This window comes from Mytilus galloprovincialis, chromosome 2 (genome assembly GCF_965363235.1).
Source record: "Mytilus galloprovincialis chromosome 2, xbMytGall1.hap1.1, whole genome shotgun sequence".
Lineage (NCBI taxonomy): Eukaryota > Metazoa > Mollusca > Bivalvia > Mytilida > Mytilidae > Mytilus > Mytilus galloprovincialis.
In genome coordinates, this window is record NC_134839.1 from 30,741,482 (window position 1) to 30,765,308 (window position 23,827).

The 23,827-nt window shown below is 32.7% G+C and overlaps 1 protein-coding gene across 1 annotated transcript; it reads left to right on the top strand.

The window, feature by feature from the left end:
- On the top strand, positions 1–16,841 carry LOC143063349 (thiamine biosynthesis multifunctional protein ThiED-like). The gene is made up of 8 exons (XM_076235454.1): positions 1–139; positions 375–449; positions 5,842–5,877; positions 7,630–7,644; positions 14,105–14,215; positions 15,052–15,178; positions 15,955–16,147; positions 16,625–16,841. Exons 1-8 carry the CDS (start codon positions 76–78, stop codon positions 16,811–16,813), a joined length of 810 nt encoding a protein of 269 aa, XP_076091569.1. The 5' UTR covers positions 1–75; the 3' UTR covers positions 16,814–16,841.
- Positions 16,842–23,827: the final 6,986 nt, after the last annotated feature.

Consider the following 23,827-nt stretch of genomic DNA (forward strand, 5'->3'; position numbering starts at 1 on the left):
CAGAATAATGCCATATATAAGGGCATGTCATAATGACAATGATTAAAACTGCAGCAGACAGTCTCACTATTAGAAATGAATGGAATGTGTATTGTCCTGTTTATCTTAGGTTTTGTTTCCATTGGAATATGTCAATCAGGTAAAACAAAAATCAAATTTAAAAATTGATTTGTAAGATAAATTTGATATTACCTGCAAAATTTATGAAATTTGAAACTCTTCAATTAAAGTTTTTTTACTATTAGTAAAATAATTAAAAACCCAACACTTCGTACAATTAATTGTGGTGCTACATTAGCGAATTATGCACAAATAATAAATAAATTAAAGTTCAAGACTTTGTGTTTAGAAAATTCCTTACTTTTAAATTTCAGTCCAAAGTACAGCAAGAACACCCGAATGTTTGCATTTTAGTTCAAAAACTTCGGGAAACAACCATATATCGCAAGGTATGTTTTATCATTTTCTATATATATATATATTTATTCTGAAGAACCTATGTTGATACAATGGTATACAGAAATACATAGACATACATAATATTACTATAAAACATGGTGAGGTTACAGCAAATAGAGAAGAAAAGAATGCATAGGTTTGGAGGATTCCATTTTATCAGAGAGAATCCATTTTTGTATTAATGATTCTAATGAACTTACACAGCTTTTTAAGTTTTGATTGTTTTGAAAAATTCATAACTGCTTTAAACTTTAGAGTATTAATGTTGGTACAGAATTTTTCATCTATACATTCTTTTCTTTCTTCGGAAAAATATGTACATTCTAAAATATAGTGAAATTCATCTCCAATTTCATTACTATTACATAAGTTACAAGTTCGATTTTCTCTGGGTATGTTTTTCCATCTACCAGATTCTATTGGGAGCTTGTGATTTACGGTTCTAAATCTACAAAGAGTGAAAACGTCTTTATCGTCTAGCTTGTTTATATAGTTCTCGAAGGCAAAACTTTCTTTATAAATGCAATAGTTAACCGTTTTAGGACTGTTATTAATATTTGAACTCCAAGTTTGAATAAATTGGTCTTGGAGACTAGTTCTAATCGTATGTTTTAGCCAATCATAATTGTAAAAATTTTGATAACTCCATATGTAGGAGAGACCACATTCATTAAAAATGTTGGAAATATAATTTAGCCATGAAGATCTTAAAGTGGAATCATTTTCTAATTTCAGCAGTAATTTAAACACAATGAAGCATAGTTTTTCTTGTTTGCCTTTTAATATTCTTATCCAATATGATATCATTCTGATTTTTATATCAATATTAAGAGGGTATCGACCGAGTTCCCCATATATAACATAGTTAGGTGTAGTAGGTTTTAAATGGAAAAGGAGTTTACAAAATTTTAAATAAACTTTTTCCAGAATATCAATATTTTCATATCCCCATATTTCACAGCCATATAAAAGAATTGGTTTAACAAGTTTGTCAAAAAGATCAAGTTGACAGCTAATAGAAAGGTTATGTTTTCTTCCTTTTCGTAAGACATCGTACATTGCGTTAGTAGCCTTTTCTGCCAAATGAAGTTTGCCCGTTTTAAAACTCCCAGTTCTTGAAAAATATACCCCTAAATAATTAAAATCTTTAACAATATCGATATTTGAGTTATTGTATTTAAACATTAAATTCTTTTGTAATCTTCCCTTTGTAAAAACTACTATCTTTGTTTTTTCAACGTTCACCTTGAGTCCCCATATGTTACAATACGTATTGAATTTATCTAAGGAGGCCTGGAGATCAGTCGCCGTTTCGGCAAGTATGATCGTGTCATCAGCATAAAGTATTATAATAGCAAATAAATTTAAATAAATATCTAACTTTGTTTCAATGTCTTTGCTTACTGTTTGTAGACCAATCACATTTTCTTGGCATAGAAAATCTTCTAAGTCATTTAAAAAAAGTGAAAATAAAAAGGGTGATAGAATTTCACCCTGTCGAACACCATTTTCGCATGGGACAAAATCAGATTTTTTACCATTATATATTAAACATGATTTGATATTTTGAGACATATTAAAGATAATGTTGTACATTTTGCCACTTATATTACTTGAAAGCATTTTATACCACAGAGCAACAGTGTCAAATGCCTTCTCAAAATCAACAAATGCACAAAAGAGCTTCTTTTTCTTATTTCTTCCGAAAATTTTATTAGTCTTGCATTTAAGATTGAAGTAAATAGTTTTCCAAAACAGCTAACAATTGTAATCGGGCGATAATTTTTAGGGTTGTATTTATCACCTTTATTTTTGTAAAATGGTTTAATGGTCCCAATTACCCATGATTCAGGAATTGTCCCCGATTCAAAGATAAGATTGAACAATTTGACATAAAGTTCCATATACTGACCAAGCGTAGATTTTATGTATTCGTTGATAATTTTATCATCTGAACAGGCTTTGTTGTTTTTCAGCTTTTTTACGCACTTTAAAATTTCATCTTCAGTTATCGGCACATTAAGGCTTTCATTGATGTTATTATCGAAATCGCAATGAGCTTGAGAAGTGTCTTTTGTATCGTTTATATTGTCTTTGGCTGTATTTAGTTCTTTAAAAAATGTAAGTAAATTTTCAAAATCTATTTTTGGTTGTACTGTGCCATCACGGTTATTCAAAATTTTCCAGTATTCTTTCGTATCATTAGTTTTCAGTGAATTCATTTTATTTCTGATTTCTTTCCTGTTTTTCTTTTGCTCTTTATTCATTACTTTTTTATATTGCTTTTCGCTTGCTTTTGCGAGGTTACAGTAATGTGTAGACAGATTTTTTCTGCGTTTAAATTTCCGAAATTGTTGTCTTGCCTTTGAGCAATCTAAATGAAACCAAGGTTTGTTTTGCGTGCCTCGTTGCGATTTTGTAATAATACTAGCTTTAGAAACAGTTTTTTTAGTGCCAAAATTCTTTTTAGCCGAATCTAATAGACTATTTCCTATTTTATGTACCATTGAGTTTATACTTAATAGGGTCAAGTTCTTAGTGTCTTCAATTTCTTTCGTTAAGATAGCTATCATTTCAGTATCAATATTTTCTTGGAAAAGCAATGATTTTGAAGGGTCCCATTTCTTTATTTTCTCATCTTTGCCATTATCAATGCCATCATGTCTTATCTAAAATTAAGCACTTAATTGATAGCAGTAAAGGGGAATGAACGTCGGAATATAAACGGGAAAAATCTAAAATTTCAAAGTTTAAAAAATTTTGTAAAAAAGATACATTACTGATGCAATAATCGACTACGCTAGCATTTCGACATGTTAATTTACCTTCCCTATCTTTTGTTGTTCTGCCATTCATGATAAAAAGATTATTACCTTTACATAAATCTAATAACTGATTCCCAAAACGGTTTTTGCATTTGTCTTTATTATTCCTTTTCCGGGTCAAGTTTCTTCGTTTTATTCACACACCATGTTTACAGTCACACCCTCATCATAAGTACATATTTCATTTTCATTAACATAAATAAAATCTCTGTCTTCTGCTGTTCTCGCGTTAAAGTCACCGATAAAAAATACTTTTTCAAATTTGCTTGAGAGATCTAAATATTCGTTTTCAATTTCATCGAGAGCACTTGACGAAGAGTATGATGTGTATTCCGGTGGTATATAGATAATACCTAGTATAACATCTTGGTTAGAACATATAATTTTTGATATTTTACACCACAAAACAAATTCTCAATATTTTCATGAAGGTGTTCTTTAAAACACAGAGCTATACCCCGGACTTTATTCTACTTACTTTTTTCCTATTTTTCAAAATAAATTTATACCCTTTAAGCCGAATGTCATCCAAATCATCAGTTTTAGTTTCTACAAAGCAAGCAATGTCATTTTTGTAAATTAGTTCACTAAATTCGGGATAATTGATTCTTGATTTTAGACCACAACAGTTAATACACAGTATATCTAAAATGTTCTGCTCATTTCCTATATGGACTTCCTCATTCAAGGATTCTCTCGATTCATCCTACATATGGGTTGACAAAGTAATTTCCTCGTTTTCATCTTCGACAGAGTCATTTCTCGAGCGTTTAAATCGACGTGGTGGTATTGGCGGGGATCCAGTAATTGTTCGAGGAGGGTGTTTGCTCAGAAGAACATCCCTATATTCTTTTGTTTGGTCGTTGGGGGCTGTTGTGTTATAGTATAGTTTTCCATTTATATAAAGCTTGTCTCGGACAAGCTTCACTTTTTTGCCCTCACTTTTTGCCTTTTTCATAATTGGGTAGAGATCTTTTCTTTTATTTTCAATTTCTGGTGGGAACTGTTCGCTAATACCAAATTTTTTGCCTTTTAACTTATAAGTTCGGCTGAGGACGTGTTCCATTTCTCTTCGATAAATAAAGCGTGTCACTATAGGGCGGACTCCATTTAGGCCTGGTTTGCCGAAGCGGTGAACATTTCCAAATGATACGCGGTAGTTTATGCCTAGTTCCGCTTCTAAGAAGTTTTGAATTTTTGCATCACATATTTCATTTTGTTGGAAATCTAGCCCGGAAAAGATTAAATTATTTTTCATGCTTCTGCATTTCAAATCCGTGATCGTGTCTTGCATTTGTTTGATTGTTTCTTTTTGTTCTGATTTGCCTCCGTTTTCTATAGCCAGGATTCTTTCTTCAATGTTCTCAATCGAGTCTGTATTTCTGTCACAATGGTTCAGCACAGTATTGATTATTTTCCCTATACTTTCTACACTTTCCTCTACTACTTTGCTGTTGATTTGGATGTTATTTAACAGCTCTTCGTGTTCCGATACTCTTGCTATTACCGATAACATTTTTGTGTTGATGTCTTCTATTTTCTTTACATCTGTTTCGATTACTTCGATTTTCTCGTTAAGATGAAGTAAAGTATTCAGTATTGCAATCATCACCGTTTTTGTATCGATCTGATCAGTGTTTCCTACTAATGTTGACTTAATATTTTGTAGATCGAATATTTCGGTTATATCGTCCATTTTGTTTTCTTTGGGCGGTTGCTATCTGTTTCCTTTGTTCTATTCGATACTTTAACTGGATTGCACATTTTGATTTATAAAAATATCAATCGAAAATTTATGAAATTGATTTGCAATACATCAATTAAAAAAATATATGGAAGTTGTTCTTGTTGAATACAAATTAGAAATATTCTAGATGTTATTTAATGTAACGGGCGGGCATTTCGAAGAAAATGATATAACCAGCTGTGGTCTTTTTGTACTAAGAATTGAACAATCGAAGACTTTGTTTATAATTGATAAATGTCAAGCTCCATGTTAATATTTTTTTGATTGAAGATAATCTTGTGTAATGACCTACACTTTCTGCTCACCTTTATTACAAACAATACTTAATAAAATCTCAATTTTAGAATATGAACTTGTTTTAGCACAAAAATTTTATAACAATGATTTAATATTAAAAATAAATTGCCTTAGAAAAAAACCCACATATTAACATTGGACAATATGACAAAAGACATCAACAACTTATGCAATTAAAGGAACGAAATGTTTCTGTACATCTCAAGAAAAAAACTTTTGAAACATTTATTCTTTGCTTCAAACTATAAACTAGCATCAAATAAAGACAATCAATCATTGAAGAAGAACAATTTTCAACATTCAATAACTTATCTATCGCATACATTAGAACATTTTGAGGAATAAACCCTTAAAACGGTTAACTTTGTATGAAATATATTTTTCTAATGTAAATTCTTGCAGAGGTTATATTTCTAAAACATCCACATTTATCACTTTTTATATCTCAAAATGATAAAAAAAGACCTACTTTGTCATCAATTTTCGAAACATATAATAAAACTTTTTCTTCAGGTTTTGGAAAAAGAATCCCGAAGCCAACTGGAACAGGTATGTTTATAATTTATCAATAAGTTTAATTGTGTCACTCATACACAAAAAGTGAATGATAGATAATAACTAATCCAGATCTCAGGAGCTGAGACTGATGCCTCGTACACACTATTATTCAATTCGAGTTCATATACTCTTCTTTTTTTAATTCGAATTGGATTCGATTAGGCTAATTTGCATTATCCAATTCACATCAGAAGTGCGTTTTCGTAAATACGAAACAGTTAATTAACTTTAGTTCGCATGACACTGTGTTGTGAAAATATTTTAAATTGTAATATTATTAATTTATTAATAATGCGAATTAAAAGTTAACGTTGTTCGGACGTTAAAGCGAATTTGACGCGCATTGTAAATCGTATTAGAATTTACGTTCGGACATTAAACGTGTTGAATTCGAATTATGTGTGAAGGTGGAATTACTCAGAAACTAATAAAAGTCCTTGGGACTTTTATGATGCGTTTATTAGTGACTAGGTCCATTTTATACAACAATAAATTCCTTTAAAAATACGTTTAGTCCACATGATTCTTTCAGATTGGAAAAATAAAATTTAGTAACCTCACAGAAATTTTGTCACTGGATTGGCCTAGTGGATGAATATATATTTTGGTGAATGTTTAATGTTTATAATTAAATTGAGGGACCAACGACAAGTAAACATAAATATTTTTAATATCTAGCCGGTTTGTGTTATTATTGGCGCCATCTTGTTTACATTGGTTACAAAAATTAGTTCGGACAATGTCGTCTATCAAAACATAAAAAAAACTCCGCCAAGATCAACTATTGAAAGCCCTCTCGACCAATACTATGAACGTTTTCCCTAATATACAAATCATAAAAGAATTATTACACTGACACTGAATATTTCATCACTTTTACGTGAATGGTGGGTTACACCTGGTTTTATAGCACGCTAAACCCCTGGCAGTCGCATAAAATACTTTATATTGACAACAAAGTGTGAACAAAACAAATAGACATAATAGGTAAAAATGTCAAAACTATGGATATGCGGTCAACATTTGATTCAAAGGATTATCTGAAACGAAGGTCTTTATTGTTTAGGTTAAATAATCACTTGTACAGTTTTACCGTCTATATTTGTACTTGTTGATGCACGAAGGTAAGAAAAATGTTTGCTTTGGATTCAGTGCACCTTTTATCAAGACACAGCAATGCTCATTTTGTCGCATAGTTTGTAGCGATATGTCATTTATATCCGGAGTTTCACATGAATTATGCATGAATGCTTCCAGTAGAACACGCATGCTATTTTTACGAAAGACAGTGTCCTCTGGGTTTTGTAAGTTTCATAGCGATCAAATTTAAGCATCCTGCATATTATGTGTTTAATTGATTGTCGTTCAGTTCTTTTTCTGCTATAGAGATTTGATATGTTCTGCGGAATAGTCATGGCAGTAACAAGTTGTGTCTTTACCAAGTCAGAAATATGACAGTAGTTATGCATTCGTTTGATGTTTTTGAGCTTTTCATTTTGCCATTTGATTAGGGACTTTTAGGTTTTGAATTTTCTCGGAGTTCAGTACTTTTGTGATTGATTGTTTTCTTTTATCATATTCGTCGTAGTGTTATATGTTTTACGTTCAGATGTCCCTGAGGTATTTTCCGCATCTTTTTGATAATGATATTATTTTGTCAACACTACAACATGCTTTTGTATATCTTTATGTACATGATAAATAACAGTCTTGTTCTACATACCAAATGTCTTATTGTTACAGGGCATGAATGTTCCCGTAAGTAATTTATAACTTTTAAAAAAGATTCAACAATTAAATTAAATATTCAAATATATATCATTAAATACTGCAAAAGCATCAAGTATATATTATATAAAGTCTCGCAACATACGGTAGTCTTTGCGTGTTAAGAGCCAGTCTGCCATAAAACCATGCAAAATCTCAAATTTCGTCCAAATTGGTAGTTATAACTGGGCAACATTATATATATTTCCAAAATCTTTGGGTATTTAGGAGTTAAGATAAAAAAAAATTTTGTAAACTCACACTATTTTTCATTTAACAGCCTTATTTGCATATTTGTGAATTATTAAAAAAAAAATGCCAAAAAAATCACCATATTTAGGTACTTTTTAAAGGTCTGGATAATTGATATATCTCTTAAATATAGCATTATCTTGTTATATTTTGCAAAGAACATTATAAAAAAAAAGAAAAAATGCATTTTGACATTTTTTTTACCTTTTGGCAGGTTGCCAGAGAGGTTCGTGCAACAGATGTATTAGATAACTTGCATGTAGTACATGTACTCAGTAGGTGTTTTCTCTCAAGATCATATTTATTTTTTTCAACTTTTAGGATTTTTTCAAAGGTGCATATCAGTTCTAAGACAAGTAAAAAAATTTAGCCTGGCAAATATTGGGAAATTAGTAAAAAAATGCTCCCAAATATCTATAAAATGCAATTATTGTAATAGTTTTTGCCCTTTAATATTTTAACTAAAACTGATCAGAGTAGTCTTATATTCCGGACAATAACTTTAGTTTCAGTGTATAGAATGATTTTTTTTTTCAGAAGGTTCAATACCACAAAAGGAAGGTTTGGATCGATTTTGGGGATGATGGTCCCAACCGTTTAGGAATTAAGGGCCACAAAAGGGGCCCAAAACAAGCATTTTATAGTTTAAGGATAATAACTTGTGTATAAGTATTTCAATTGCTCTGATATTGTATCACAATGTTTAAAACCACACGTAGAAGGTTTGGATTCATTTAAATGGGTCCTGGGTTCAAAGTTAGGAATTAAGGGCCAAAAAAGGGGCCAAAAAGGGGCCAAAAACAAGCATTTTTCTAGTTTCAAGACAATTACTTGTGTGTAATTGTCTGGATCTCTCTCAAATTGTACCACAACGCTCCATATAACAAAGGGGAGGCTGGGATTTAGTTTTGGATTAATTGTCCAAAATATGTAGGAATAAGGGGCCAAAAAGGGCCAAAAAGAAGCATGTTTCTAGTTTCCAAACAATAACTTGGGTTTAAGTATATGGATCTCTCTGTAATTGTACTACAAGGTTCTATACTTAAAAGGAAAGGATGGGATTGTGTTTAAGGGTTATTCCTTAAAGGGGGTTTCAATAAATGGGGGGGGATTTGTAAACAATTTTTTAAGGGATTTCTTTTTTTTTTTAAATTTTTCAAATTTCAAATTTTGAAAATTTTCAAGAAGAAATCTTCAATTGCACAGTATTGTGCAATAGATTTGTTGATCTTTGACCACATTTATTTTGTAACAAAAACCTTTATTTTGTAAAAAATGCAATCTCAATCCAAATTTAGACAGCATCAAGCTTGAACATTGTGACCAACTTTAATTTTCCCCAACTGTTCAACCACTGCGGTTTATAAAGCTGCGCTCTGCGGAGCACCTGATTTTCACATACTTTCAACTGATGACAGTCTTTTAAAAAGCTTGTTATATGAAACAGAGTTGTGAACATACTTGTATTTCAAAAAATCTTCCTCTTTGAAACTTTTGATTGGAATGCAACCAATTATAGGGGCAATCACTCATTGAGTGTCTAGATTCGAAATCTGTGTCTATTAGAGCGTATGTAAAAAATGTGGCCATTTTTTTTCATCTACGAAAAAAGTTTATATGTGCATATATAATGTGCCATATAAAAGTTTTTGATTTATATCTCAGATTAAATCAAAATAAAAGAAAGACATTTGAGGTGACCCTACTTCTTCAAAAATCGAAAGCTTTTCCAAAATTATCTTGAATGTTCCCTCTCCAAAGAACATCTCTTTCCTGTTTGTTGATACTTTGAGATTTTGATTTTAAGTTCCCTAACGGCTAACGTCTAAGTGGACTTAGGTTTGTCTGTCTGTCAGTCTGTCTATCTGTCATTTTGGCAAATCAAGACTTTGTGCTTGTAGATTTTGATTTGATATTTGGTTTATTGATTTATCATGACAAGTTACAGGTCAAATTCATTATTCACGCTTTAAGCTTTTCTCTTTGTTCAGTTGAAGCCCTTTCTCTAGAATTAAATTTTTGATGAAATACTTATTCATTAGAAAATTTCTGTTCAAACGGAAATAACTCATTTTTTAAGACAAAATGACATTTTGAATGTTTTTCCTTTAATTTCTTTGGTATTTAGTGATTCAGTTTTGTTCCAGTCTGATATTTGTGTGCAGAGTTGTGGTCTTTGGACATAGGAAATTCACTTAGATAGTCAGAATTCAACAAGTTTTATTTGTTTTGCTTGAAGATTTTGTCTTGATATTTTTATGTAGTTTACACCATGACAAATTATAGATCAAGTTAAAATTTTGTTCCATTACAATGAATTTGTAACGGGTTGGGGACTATGTATTGCCATGTATTACTCACAGAATGCTTGTTTTTATCCAAAAAAATTCTGATGCTGCAAAATTGTTTAATATTTAGTTAAAATAGATATTGATGACTTTATTATGTTAAATTTTTTCAGATCTAACAAACTTTTACTTTTTTTTGCTAATACCTTCATCATGTTCATTCATGACTAAAAACTTGTATTTAGACCATTTTGCCCGTTTTTCTTTATGATAGACCACCATAATATTACATGTATATAAACAGTAAAATCTTACCATTTTAATGACAATATAAAAAAGAAGATATGGTATGATTGCCAATGAGACAACTGTCCACAAGAGACCAAAATGACACAGACATTAACAACTAAAGGTCACCGTACGACCTTAAACAATGAGCAAAGCTCATACCGCATAGTCAGCTAGAAAAGGCCCCGATAAGACAATGTAAAACACTTCAAATGAGAAAACTAAAGGCCTTATGTATATTAAAAATGAATGAAAAACAAATATGTTACACATAAACAAACGACTACCACTGAATTACAGGCTCCTGACTTGGGACAGGCACATACATAAATAATGTAGCGGGGTTAAACATGTTAGCGGGGGATCCCAACCCTCCCCCTAACCTAGGACAGTGGTATAACAGTAAAACATAAGAACGAATTATAAAAATCAGTTGAAAAAGGCTTAACTCATCAGATGGACAAAAATACAAGTGCACGTGGCCGGGTAATTGTATGTCTGCTCAACAGTTTAACCATTTATCTGTGTATATTTGTTTTTATACAACCGCAAAAAATGAAAAATTTTGGTCGTATATTGGTATGACGTTGCCGTTGTCATCGTCGTCGTCATCCAAAGATATTTGGTTTTCGCACTATAAGTATAACTTTAGTATAAGTAAATAGAAATCTATGAAATTTAAACACAAGGTTTATTTATGACAATAAAAGAAAGGTTGGGAATCTAAAAATGTACTAAGATTTTTGATTATGGGCCCAGTTTTTAAGTTGGTCCAAATCGGGGTCCAAAATTAAACTTTGTTTGATTTCAACAAAATTGAATAAATGGGGTTCTTCAAATATGCTGAATCTAACCATGTATTTAGATTTTTAATATTTGGGCCCGGTTATCAAATTGGTCCACACTGAAGTCTAATGGGGTCTAAAATTGAACATTATTTGATTGCATCAAAAATTGAATTCTTGGGGTTCTATGATATGCTGAATCTAACCATGTATTTAGATTTTAGATATTGGACCATAATAGGTAAATGTCAAATTAAATTTTTTTAAGTTTTTAAGTTTAAGTTCTTAGACCACACTCATTCTGTTGTGTCAACTATTTAATCACAATCCAAATTCAGAGCTATATCAAGCTTAAATGTTGTGTCCATACTTGCCCAAACTGTTCAGGGTTCGACCTCTGCGGTCGTATAAAGCTGCACCATGCGGAGTATCTGGTTATTACATGTGGTTATGAAATAAATTTTATTGCAATTTGAAATATTTGTGTTTGTCTCAGCTGGTAGTAATAGGCCATCTGTATTTTACATGTCTTATTCCCAAGCCTCAAATTGCTAGAGATTACATTCTAGGAGGAAACTTAACATTACTGTTATGTCCACGGTTCTCCCAGAATTTACATAGGGATAACTAACTGGTTCATGTCAGCGTCACAAAATTTCAGTTCCAGTTTTATCAGGAACTACTAGGAGTAGTCTCTTTATATTTGACATAAAGCTTTATCACAATATACAAAATATAGCACTTTTCTAGGTAAGAGGCACAATTCTATGAAATTCACAAAACTATTAAATCTTCCTCTTTTCTGGAAATAGATAACATGGATGTACAAGGCTGCGCAGTTTGTACAATTTTGTCTACATTTTCATACTATTTTAGAAAAGAAAATACCCCGATTTCATCTGAAGGAGACGTGCTTAGAATTTTTAGTACTTTTATGATAGTATTTTTGTCTAAATTGCAAGGGGTTGCATTTATGTTGAGTCTCTTTCTCTTATATGTTAAACAGTTTTATGAATCATTATCAAATACAACATGTTTTAAAAATTTAAGACTGAACTCAATTGTGGCCACTTTGAAATTAGACAAAAAAGCGTCTAAAAACTAGACTATTATAAAATGCTAAAATTATGAAGAACTCATGATGATATTACTTGATGAGTGTGCATAATATTGTAAATAAAACAGCCCATTTTAAGTTACTAAAGTAATTTACTTTTGAATAAGTTAAGATTTCAAACATATGGTAAAAATGCTCAGTTTAGGGACAAAAAATGCAAAAAAGCGGTTTTCCCGGGTTTACTCATTTAGTATATTTTATAATTTAAACTAAGTTTAACTCATTTAGTATATTTTATAATTTAAACTAAGTTTAACTTGGTTTATATGTTCTCCTATTTATTTGTATTGTAGTCCTGTAATATTATGTTGTCATTTCAATGTTATATTTAACTTTGCCATTAAAGTGCGAGGTTTGGCATGCCTTAAAACCAGGTTCAACCCACCACTTTTATTCCCCTTTAAAAGTGTCCTGTACCAAGTTAGGAAGATGGTCATTGTTATATATTGTTCGTTTCTCTTTGTGTTGCATTTTAACGTTGAGTCGTTTGTGTTTTCTCTTATTTTTGAGATATTGAGATAAGACGTGGCACGGTACTTGTCTATCCCAAATTCATGTATTTGGTTTTCATGTTACATTTGTTATTCTCGTGGTGTTTTGTCTGATGATTGGTCTGTTTCTGTGTGTGTTGCGTTTCGATGTTGTGTCGTTGTTCTCCTCTTATATTTAATGCGTTTCGCTCGGTTTTGGTTTGTTACCCCGATTTTGTTTTTTGTCCATGGATTTATGAGTTTTGAACAGCGGTATACTACTGTTGCCTTTATTTATTCAATTAATATAACCAGTAAACATTAGTTCAGTCATTATTTTTCTTATATTTTGACTATTACATACTTTTAAAAAGTTTCTAATGAAACAGATAAAAAAATAAAAAAATCGGCAAAATGGCCATCACGCCTATCTTTAATTATTATTTTCTCGTAAGAAGGTATCATTTGCCGAGCACCATTTTCTTGCATTTTGTAGATAAATATATAAGCTTCATGAAATATTACATTTTATTGAAAATAAAACACGATCTTACAAGATTCAAGCCTTTGAAAATATACAAATTTTGCTGAATCGGCACTTTTTCAAAACCATGCAATTTCAACCTGTAAGTAGGGGTATTGAGAAATCTCACAACTTTTTGAATTATCATAATTTCCTTTCATTTTAAGTTGTTAGTTAAGATATTTGTTATCATTTAGTTGTATTTTTTCTATAAAACAAAAAACAATCAGGTCAAAATACCCTAAAATAGGCTTGAAATGGCTATTTGTCAGTACAGAAATAGACAATTATCGAATGTTCGGCATACACAAATAATGGCTGAATATTTTTTCAAAATATTTTGCACAAATAGTTATTACATATAAGGTATCTAAAATACAAAATATCAGTCTGATTGGAATATTTTGGATTTGGACCATTTTGCATGGTTTTATCACAGACTGGCTCTTAACTCGGTTTGTATGTCATTCAAGCTTTGGGTTACTTGTATTTTATATACTAGTAAGAAAAACAAAACAACAACAAAAATTATTTTGTAAACATACCTCTGTAAGAAATTTGTTGTAAATAGTTAACATAGGAATATATTCATTCTACATGATATAAGTATGATAACCTTATTGAAGTGGGGAAAGACACACTACAAGAAAGAACATATTACTATATGATTTTTGTAGAATTAATTAAGTTTATTCATTCCAAATTTTATATTTTCTTTTTATTTAAAGACAATCTTAGTCATTGGCTCTGGCACGAAACGGAAAATTTTAGAACATGGGCAATGAATTCGACATTTGTGACAGGAGTACGAGACGGAACTTTGCATCCTACATCATTTGGTAAATGTGTTTTATATATAGCCTTGACTAATAATGAAAAATATACATATAATTCAGTACTCGAGCAGCCGATGGTTGTATTTGCAGTTTTTATTGTGCCATGCAAAAGACATTTCTATAGGAACCATACTGGAATCTACATTTTATAGAAACCAGGTGCCAAAATCTAACGTGATAGATTACCAAGCATGATTTTCTCGGGTTGGAAATTTTGCAGTGTAAATTCTACAAAAGACTCATCAGTGACGCTCCGGCGTATATGGGGGCCGTCATATTTTCTTACGTCCATACTTATTTAAAGTGTGTGCTGGCCGTCTATCATATCGAACTTGTGTTTTAAAGTTTGATGTTAAAGGATATGTATGATAAGAGCCATACATGTAAGTGTATGTATAAGTAAACTCATCATAGATACCAGGACTAAATTTTGTATATACGCCAGACGCGCGTTTCGTCTACAAAAGACTCATCAGTGACGCTCGAATCCAAAAAAGTTAAAAAGGCCAAATAAAGTACGAAGTTGAAGAGCAATGAGGACCAATATCCCTAAAAGTTTTGCCAAAATCCAGCTAAGGTAATCTATGCCTGAGGTAGAAAAGCCTTAGTATTTCCAAAAATTCAAAAATTTGTAAACAGTAAATTTATAAATATAACAATATCAATGACAATTCATGTCAGCAAGATGACAACTTCACAAAATCCAAGATATCTAAGCGAAAACAACAAAACAAAACGATACTCTGTGGTATTCGAAGTGTAAATAATTTTCTATAAGTTTTAGAAAGAATTATTATATATAGATATATAAATAATCTTATTTTTTAATATATATTTAGGTATATTCATGCTTCAAGATGCAATTTTCTGCTTAGAAATGTCGAAATCCTTTCAAGTGGCAGCAAATCAACTGAGTAATGGCTCGCTTAAATCGTTACTTGAACATGAAGTGAAATCCTATAAGCGGTATCTAAATTATTAAGTATTTAAACTATACCATACAAATGAATTAATGACAAGATATTTAAGAATTGACAACTGGAATCGTTCATTCTTGAAGTTATGTTTGTTTGGTTTGTCTAGTTTATGATGATTTACTAGATACTGCTTAGTTCATGTTACATGTAACAAAACATTTTTATCTTAAAAACTGTTAACCGTTGACCTTCAACTTTGTAATTTATTTGTCCTTTTTAACTTTTTTTATTTGAGTGTCTTTTTGAGTGAGATTTGTAGACGACAAGCGCAAAGAAAGCCTGGTATTATTGATAAGATTTTTTGAAAGAACATACAACATAAGAATAAAAGAGTTGTATTTCACTTCATAAAAGTGCATGCTAAAATAAGTAAAATAACAAAAAATCGGAACTCCGAGGTAAATTCTAAACAGAATGTCCCTTAGCAAATACACAAAACCAAAAGCTCAAACACATCAAACGAAATAATTTAGTTAATAAAGCCTCGAAAAAAACCACTATCTGTCTGTTCAGTTTGTTTTGCTATTGTCTGTTCATTTTCGAATTTCGATATATGTTTTACATTTAATATTTTATTAACGGTTTTATGAAATATAATTGAAAATTATCCGGAAAACTAAATATGTGCATATATTTAGGGTATTGATTGTCAGAACAGTACGTTTGTTTTTCTGGTAAAACTGTGTTATTGAGTTGGCATGCAATTGAGTATCTTTTTTAATATATAGAACTACTGTTTTTTGTATCATTCACGTCTATTTCTAGGTGTGGTGATGAATTGTTAACAGAATGGCATATTCGAAATGCACCAGCAATTGTCGTAGGGGCTGAATGTCAGGAATACATTGATAATCATGTAAATGCAACTAGAGATGAACACCCAATTTATGGAATTGTAGCAGCAATTCCATGTTTACGTCTATGGCCATGGATAGGGCAGCAAATAAACTTACAAAACGTAAGAAAATTACTATAAAAAAGTACTTCTTAAAGGTTTTATATATAGTGAAACAATATACTTTGTAATTTTGGTAACTGCATTGTTTGTTATTTAAATAATTAAATAGATAATATGTACAATTTGACAAGTGCTTACAGACACGACAAAAATATGAATAATTATTAAAATTGCATGTAGACGTATATTTAAATTACATTTACCATGTTTCAATATAATGAAAAATGAAAATAAAATTTTAAATTTTACTACACAGCTTGATTATGTAAAATACTTTTTGGTTTTCATTTTTTCTTTTAATTCTTTCTATATATCCACGAAGCCATTCACCAATACCCCTGAACATATGGTAGTAAAATTGTATGTTTTGGAAGAATAAACAGTTTCTGTTCCACTTTTGAAACCTTCTATAACTACTTTTATACTGTTTCAGAGTTAAAGAATGATTTGTAGTTTGATAAAATAGTACATTTACAGCATCAGTATGGAGTTTATACCGACTGGGTGAATTATAACTTTGATCCAACCTACGACGGCTATAAGAAATTAGAAGTTATGACGAATGAATTCTACGCAAAAGGGCTCATAGACAAGGACAAGGCATTACATTATTACGCTAAAAGTATTGAAGGTGAAGCCGCCTTTTTTGATTCTGTGAAACCTTGAACAAAATAAACAAGATTTCATAAAACAACTTTAGTTTTTTTTAACTCCTTTCAATTAATCCACTGAGCTGTTCAACAACTTTTCTGAAATATAATGATTTGCATCAGACATACATATCGATTCTCAATTATCGTAAATTATTCATATATTTGTTGAATCTGAGGGTAGATTTTTTCAACAATCTGTTAGCATTTCTATGCGAACGAACTGTGTGCTTCTCTTTGCCGACCTTGTCTTATCTTGATATGAGTCGCTGTTCCTTCTGGGACTTGTCATCCCCCACCATAGCAGCAATTAAACAACATCAGCTGCATATGGGATAAACATTTCAAAACTCATTCGGTATTTTGGAGCTAGAAGCTGCTACGCAGACTTTATTAAACGTCACCAATATCTGAGCAAAAAGTTGATGAAACAAAGCTACATTGTATGTCAACGAACGTCTCGTCTTGTGTCTAAAAAATCTAAAACGGAAGACACCAAGGTCCTTGTTGATAAATTTTCCTTAACACAGATAATACATATGATGGTCTTAAAGTATATATTCTTAGTACTGAAGTTGTTTATCCCCTTAATTACGTGTTATAGTGTTTTGTTTTTGTCTTTGTGTATTTTTAACCTTTACTGTATAATCCATGTTTGATACTATCCTTTTGACGTGACTCGATAATTATACACTCCACCATTGTGTTATTGGGCTATCGTCATTTTTTGTTTTCTTGTATTTCTTATGTGATTTGTTCATAGAGTGTCTACCTGCCATTTTGTTTTCTTTATTTGTTGACATAGTTGTGTGTTGTATGGTAATTAAGATGTTTATTTTCATCGACATGTGAAAGTATGTTTGATAGTCAAGGTTATTTTTCTTGAAATATAGAAATTCAAAATCGTGTTTCCCACTCCAAATAGTGAAACACAATTTCAAGAAATAGTTAGAAAGTGTTATCAATTGTATCAATAGCATAGACAAACGGACACCAAGCTTTATCAACTTTGAGGTATGTTAATTATAGTAACGTAACTTTTATTCCAAATATATTGGAATAAACAAGAGAATGGCCTGTTTATAGTGCTGATGAGTGTTTCGTGGGTTGCTCTTTTTGTCACAATTCTTCTTCACCGACTTACGGTATTTTATTTCACCTATGGGATGCACAACTTTCATATATTGACGGATTTTAAAAATGCAATACCAGATTTCTTCTTGTCATTCTCATTTTACAAATATGAAATTCTTGTAAAATAGATATTAAAACATAAATTTCATTGACTAATTCATTATATAGACAAGTTTGCATTTCGAAGGTAAAATTGATTACGTCACGTCATGTACACCGACAAAAGTAATCACCCAGTGTGTTACTGTCCAGGCAACGAATACATGTAACCAATGCCTAAATAGGCATGTTTGTATTTCTGTTTTGTAGATTCTGTTTTTGATCTCTGTCCCACCCATTACTGTGTGTTTCGGCAATTTAGAAGGTTTGGGCTAAAAACGATTCTCTGCAGTATATTCGTTAGCATTTTTGTATACATCAGATTTCCATTGTTCAGTCTCGGCAAAATGAAAATGCAAAAGTGTTTTATTGATTTTAGTGCTATATGGATTCAAAGAATTATTTCATGAAGAAAAAAAAAAACACCAAATCATCATTTATGTCATATAGCTCTGCAACGGTTTCGGTACTTATGCATCCTCGGATATCAAATGTTTGGCTTTGAGCGTTCCTGATGAAGGTAAATCCATAAAAGCGCTTCGGACGCATGCAATTATTAAACGTGTTGTTTTCAATTTTTAATGGATTTCAAATATCGGTTTTAGAAATTCAAGCGGTTTCAATTATCCGGAATGTTTCGGCCTCTCAGGTTGGTCAGGTATTGAACTGAAAGAGTGGGAGGTTTAGCGCTACAAAACAAGGTTCAATTAGTTATCAAAGGTACCAGGATTATAATTTAGTACGCCAGACGCGCGTTTCGTCTACATAAGACTCATCAGTGACGCTCATATCAAAATATTTATTAAGCCAAACAAGTAAAAAGTTGAAGAGCATTGAGGATCCAAAATTCCAAAAAGTTGTGCAAAATACGGCTAAGGTAATCTATGCCTGGGATAAGAAAATCCTTAGTTTTCGAAAATTTCAAAGTTTTATGAACAGGAAATTTGTAAAAAATGACCACATTATTGATATTCATGTCAACACCGAAGTGTTGACTACTGGGCTGGTGATACCCTCGGGGACGAAACGTCCACCAGCAGTGGCATCGACCCAGTGGTGTAAATAGTTATCAAAGGTACCAGGATTATAATTTAGTACGCCAGACGCGCGTTTCGTCTACATAAGACTCATCAGTGACGCTCATATCAAAATATTTATTAAGCCAAACAAGTAAAAAGTTGAAGAGCATTGAGGATCCAAAATTCCAAAAAGTTGTGCAAAATACGGCTAAGGTAATCTATGCCTGGGATAAGAAAATCCTTAGTTTTCGAAAATTTCAAAGTTTTATGAACAGGAAATTTGTAAAAAATGACCACATTATTGATATTCATGTCAACACCGAAGTGTTGACTACTGGGCTGGTGATACCCTCGGGGACGAAACGTCCACCAGCAGTGGCATCGACCCAGTGGTGTAAATAGTTATCAAAGGTACCAGGATTATAATTTAGTACGCCAGACGCGCGTTTCGTCTACATAAGACTCATCAGTGACGCTCATATCAAAATATTTATTAAGCCAAACAAGTAAAAAGTTGAAGAGCATTGAGGATCCAAAATTCCAAAAAGTTGTGCAAAATACGGCTAAGGTAATCTATGCCTGGGATAAGAAAATCCTTAGTTTTCGAAAATTTCAAAGTTTTATGAACAGGAAATTTGTAAAAAATGACCACATTATTGATATTCATGTCAACACCGAAGTGTTGACTACTGGGCTGGTGATACCCTCGGGGACGAAACGTCCACCAGCAGTGGCATCGACCCAGTGGTGTAAATAGTTATCAAAGGTACCAGGATTATAATTTAGTACGCCAGACGCGCGTTTCGTCTACATAAGACTCATCAGTGACGCTCATATCAAAATATTTATTAAGCCAAACAAGTAAAAAGTTGAAGAGCATTGAGGATCCAAAATTCCAAAAAGTTGTGCAAAATACGGCTAAGGTAATCTATGCCTGGGATAAGAAAATCCTTAGTTTTCGAAAATTTCAAAGTTTTATGAACAGGAAATTTGTAAAAAATGACCACATTATTGATATTCATGTCAACACCGAAGTGTTGACTACTGGGCTGGTGATACCCTCGGGGACGAAACGTCCACCAGCAGTGGCATCGACCCAGTGGTGTAAATAGTTATCAAAGGTACCAGGATTATAATTTAGTACGCCAGACGCGCGTTTCGTCTACATAAGACTCATCAGTGACGCTCATATCAAAATATTTATTAAGCCAAACAAGTAAAAAGTTGAAGAGCATTGAGGATCCAAAATTCCAAAAAGTTGTGCAAAATACGGCTAAGGTAATCTATGCCTGGGATAAGAAAATCCTTAGTTTTCGAAAATTTCAAAGTTTTATGAACAGGAAATTTGTAAAAAATGACCACATTATTGATATTCATGTCAACACCGAAGTGTTGACTACTGGGCTGGTGATACCCTCGGGGACGAAACGTCCACCAGCAGTGGCATCGACCCAGTGGTGTAAATAGTTATCAAAGGTACCAGGATTATAATTTAGTACGCCAGACGCGCGTTTCGTCTACATAAGACTCATCAGTGACGCTCATATCAAAATATTTATTAAGCCAAACAAGTAAAAAGTTGAAGAGCATTGAGGATCCAAAATTCCAAAAAGTTGTGCAAAATACGGCTAAGGTAATCTATGCCTGGGATAAGAAAATCCTTAGTTTTCGAAAATTTCAAAGTTTTATGAACAGGAAATTTGTAAAAAATGACCACATTATTGATATTCATGTCAACACCGAAGTGTTGACTACTGGGCTGGTGATACCCTCGGGGACGAAACGTCCACCAGCAGTGGCATCGACCCAGTGGTGTAAATAGTTATCAAAGGTACCAGGATTATAATTTAGTACGCCAGACGCGCGTTTCGTCTACATAAGACTCATCAGTGACGCTCATATCAAAATATTTATTAAGCTAAACAAGTAAAAAGTTGAAGAGCATTGAGGATCCAAAATTCCAAAAAGTTGTGCAAAATACGGCTAAGGTAATCTATGCCTGGGATAAGAAAATCCTTAGTTTTCGAAAATTTCAAAGTTTTATGAACAGGAAATTTGTAAAAAATGACCACATTATTGATATTCATGTCAACACCGAAGTGTTGACTACTGGGCTGGTGATACCCTCGGGGACGAAACGTCCACCAGCAGTGGCATCGACCCAGTGGTGTAAATAGTTATCAAAGGTACCAGGATTATAATTTAGTACGCCAGACGCGCGTTTCGTCTACATAAGACTCATCAGTGACGCTCATATCAAAATATTTATTAAGCCAAACAAGTAAAAAGTTGAAGAGCATTGAGGATCCAAAATTCCAAAAAGTTGTGCAAAATACGGCTAAGGTAATCTATGCCTGGGATAAGAAAATCCTTAGTTTTCGAAAATTTCAAAGTTTTATGAACAGGAAATTTGTAAAAAATGACCACATTATTGATATTCATGTCAACACCGAAGTGTTGACTACTGGGCTGGTGATACCCTCGGGGACGAAACGTCCACCAGCAGTGGCATCGACCCAGTGGTGTAAATAGTTATCAAAGGTACCAGGATTATAATTTAGTACGCCAGACGCGCGTTTCGTCTACATAAGACTCATCAGTGACGCTCATATCAAAATATTTATTAAGCCAAACAAGTAAAAAGTTGAAGAGCATTGAGGATCCAAAATTCCAAAAAGTTGTGCAAAATACGGCTAAGGTAATCTATGCCTGGGATAAGAAAATCCTTAGTTTTCGAAAATTTCAAAGTTTTATGAACAGGAAATTTGTAAAAAATGACCACATTATTGATATTCATGTCAACACCGAAGTGTTGACTACTGGGCTGGTGATACCCTCGGGGACGAAACGTCCACCAGCAGTGGCATCGACCCAGTGGTGTAAATAGTTATCAAAGGTACCAGGATTATAATTTAGTACGCCAGACGCGCGTTTCGTCTACATAAGACTCATCAGTGACGCTCATATCAAAATATTTATTAAGCCAAACAAGTAAAAAGTTGAAGAGCATTGAGGATCCAAAATTCCAAAAAGTTGTGCAAAATACGGCTAAGGTAATCTATGCCTGGGATAAGAAAATCCTTAGTTTTCGAAAATTTCAAAGTTTTATGAACAGGAAATTTGTAAAAAATGACCACATTATTGATATTCATGTCAACACCGAAGTGTTGACTACTGGGCTGGTGATACCCTCGGGGACGAAACGTCCACCAGCAGTGGCATCGACCCAGTGGTGTAAATAGTTATCAAAGGTACCAGGATTATAATTTAGTACGCCAGACGCGCGTTTCGTCTACATAAGACTCATCAGTGACGCTCATATCAAAATATTTATTAAGCCAAACAAGTAAAAAGTTGAAGAGCATTGAGGATCCAAAATTCCAAAAAGTTGTGCAAAATACGGCTAAGGTAATCTATGCCTGGGATAAGAAAATCCTTAGTTTTCGAAAATTTCAAAGTTTTATGAACAGGAAATTTGTAAAAAATGACCACATTATTGATATTCATGTCAACACCGAAGTGTTGACTACTGGGCTGGTGATACCCTCGGGGACGAAACGTCCACCAGCAGTGGCATCGACCCAGTGGTGTAAATAGTTATCAAAGGTACCAGGATTATAATTTAGTACGCCAGACGCGCGTTTCGTCTACATAAGACTCATCAGTGACGCTCATATCAAAATATTTATTAAGCCAAACAAGTAAAAAGTTGAAGAGCATTGAGGATCCAAAATTCCAAAAAGTTGTGCAAAATACGGCTAAGGTAATCTATGCCTGGGATAAGAAAATCCTTAGTTTTCGAAAATTTCAAAGTTTTATGAACAGGAAATTTGTAAAAAATGACCACATTATTGATATTCATGTCAACACCGAAGTGTTGACTACTGGGCTGGTGATACCCTCGGGGACGAAACGTCCACCAGCAGTGGCATCGACCCAGTGGTGTAAATAGTTATCAAAGGTACCAGGATTATAATTTAGTACGCCAGACGCGCGTTTCGTCTACATAAGACTCATCAGTGACGCTCATATCAAAATATTTATTAAGCCAAACAAGTAAAAAGTTGAAGAGCATTGAGGATCCAAAATTCCAAAAAGTTGTGCAAAATACGGCTAAGGTAATCTATGCCTGGGATAAGAAAATCCTTAGTTTTCGAAAATTTCAAAGTTTTATGAACAGGAAATTTGTAAAAAATGACCACATTATTGATATTCATGTCAACACCGAAGTGTTGACTACTGGGCTGGTGATACCCTCGGGGACGAAACGTCCACCAGCAGTGGCATCGACCCAGTGGTGTAAATAGTTATCAAAGGTACCAGGATTATAATTTAGTACGCCAGACGCGCGTTTCGTCTACATAAGACTCATCAGTGACGCTCATATCAAAATATTTATTAAGCCAAACAAGTAAAAAGTTGAAGAGCATTGAGGATCCAAAATTCCAAAAAGTTGTGCAAAATACGGCTAAGGTAATCTATGCCTGGGATAAGAAAATCCTTAGTTTTCGAAAATTTCAAAGTTTTATGAACAGGAAATTTGTAAAAAATGACCACATTATTGATATTCATGTCAACACCGAAGTGTTGACTACTGGGCTGGTGATACCCTCGGGGACGAAACGTCCACCAGCAGTGGCATCGACCCAGTGGTGTAAATAGTTATCAAAGGTACCAGGATTATAATTTAGTACGCCAGACGCGCGTTTCGTCTACATAAGACTCATCAGTGACGCTCATATCAAAATATTTATTAAGCCAAACAAGTAAAAAGTTGA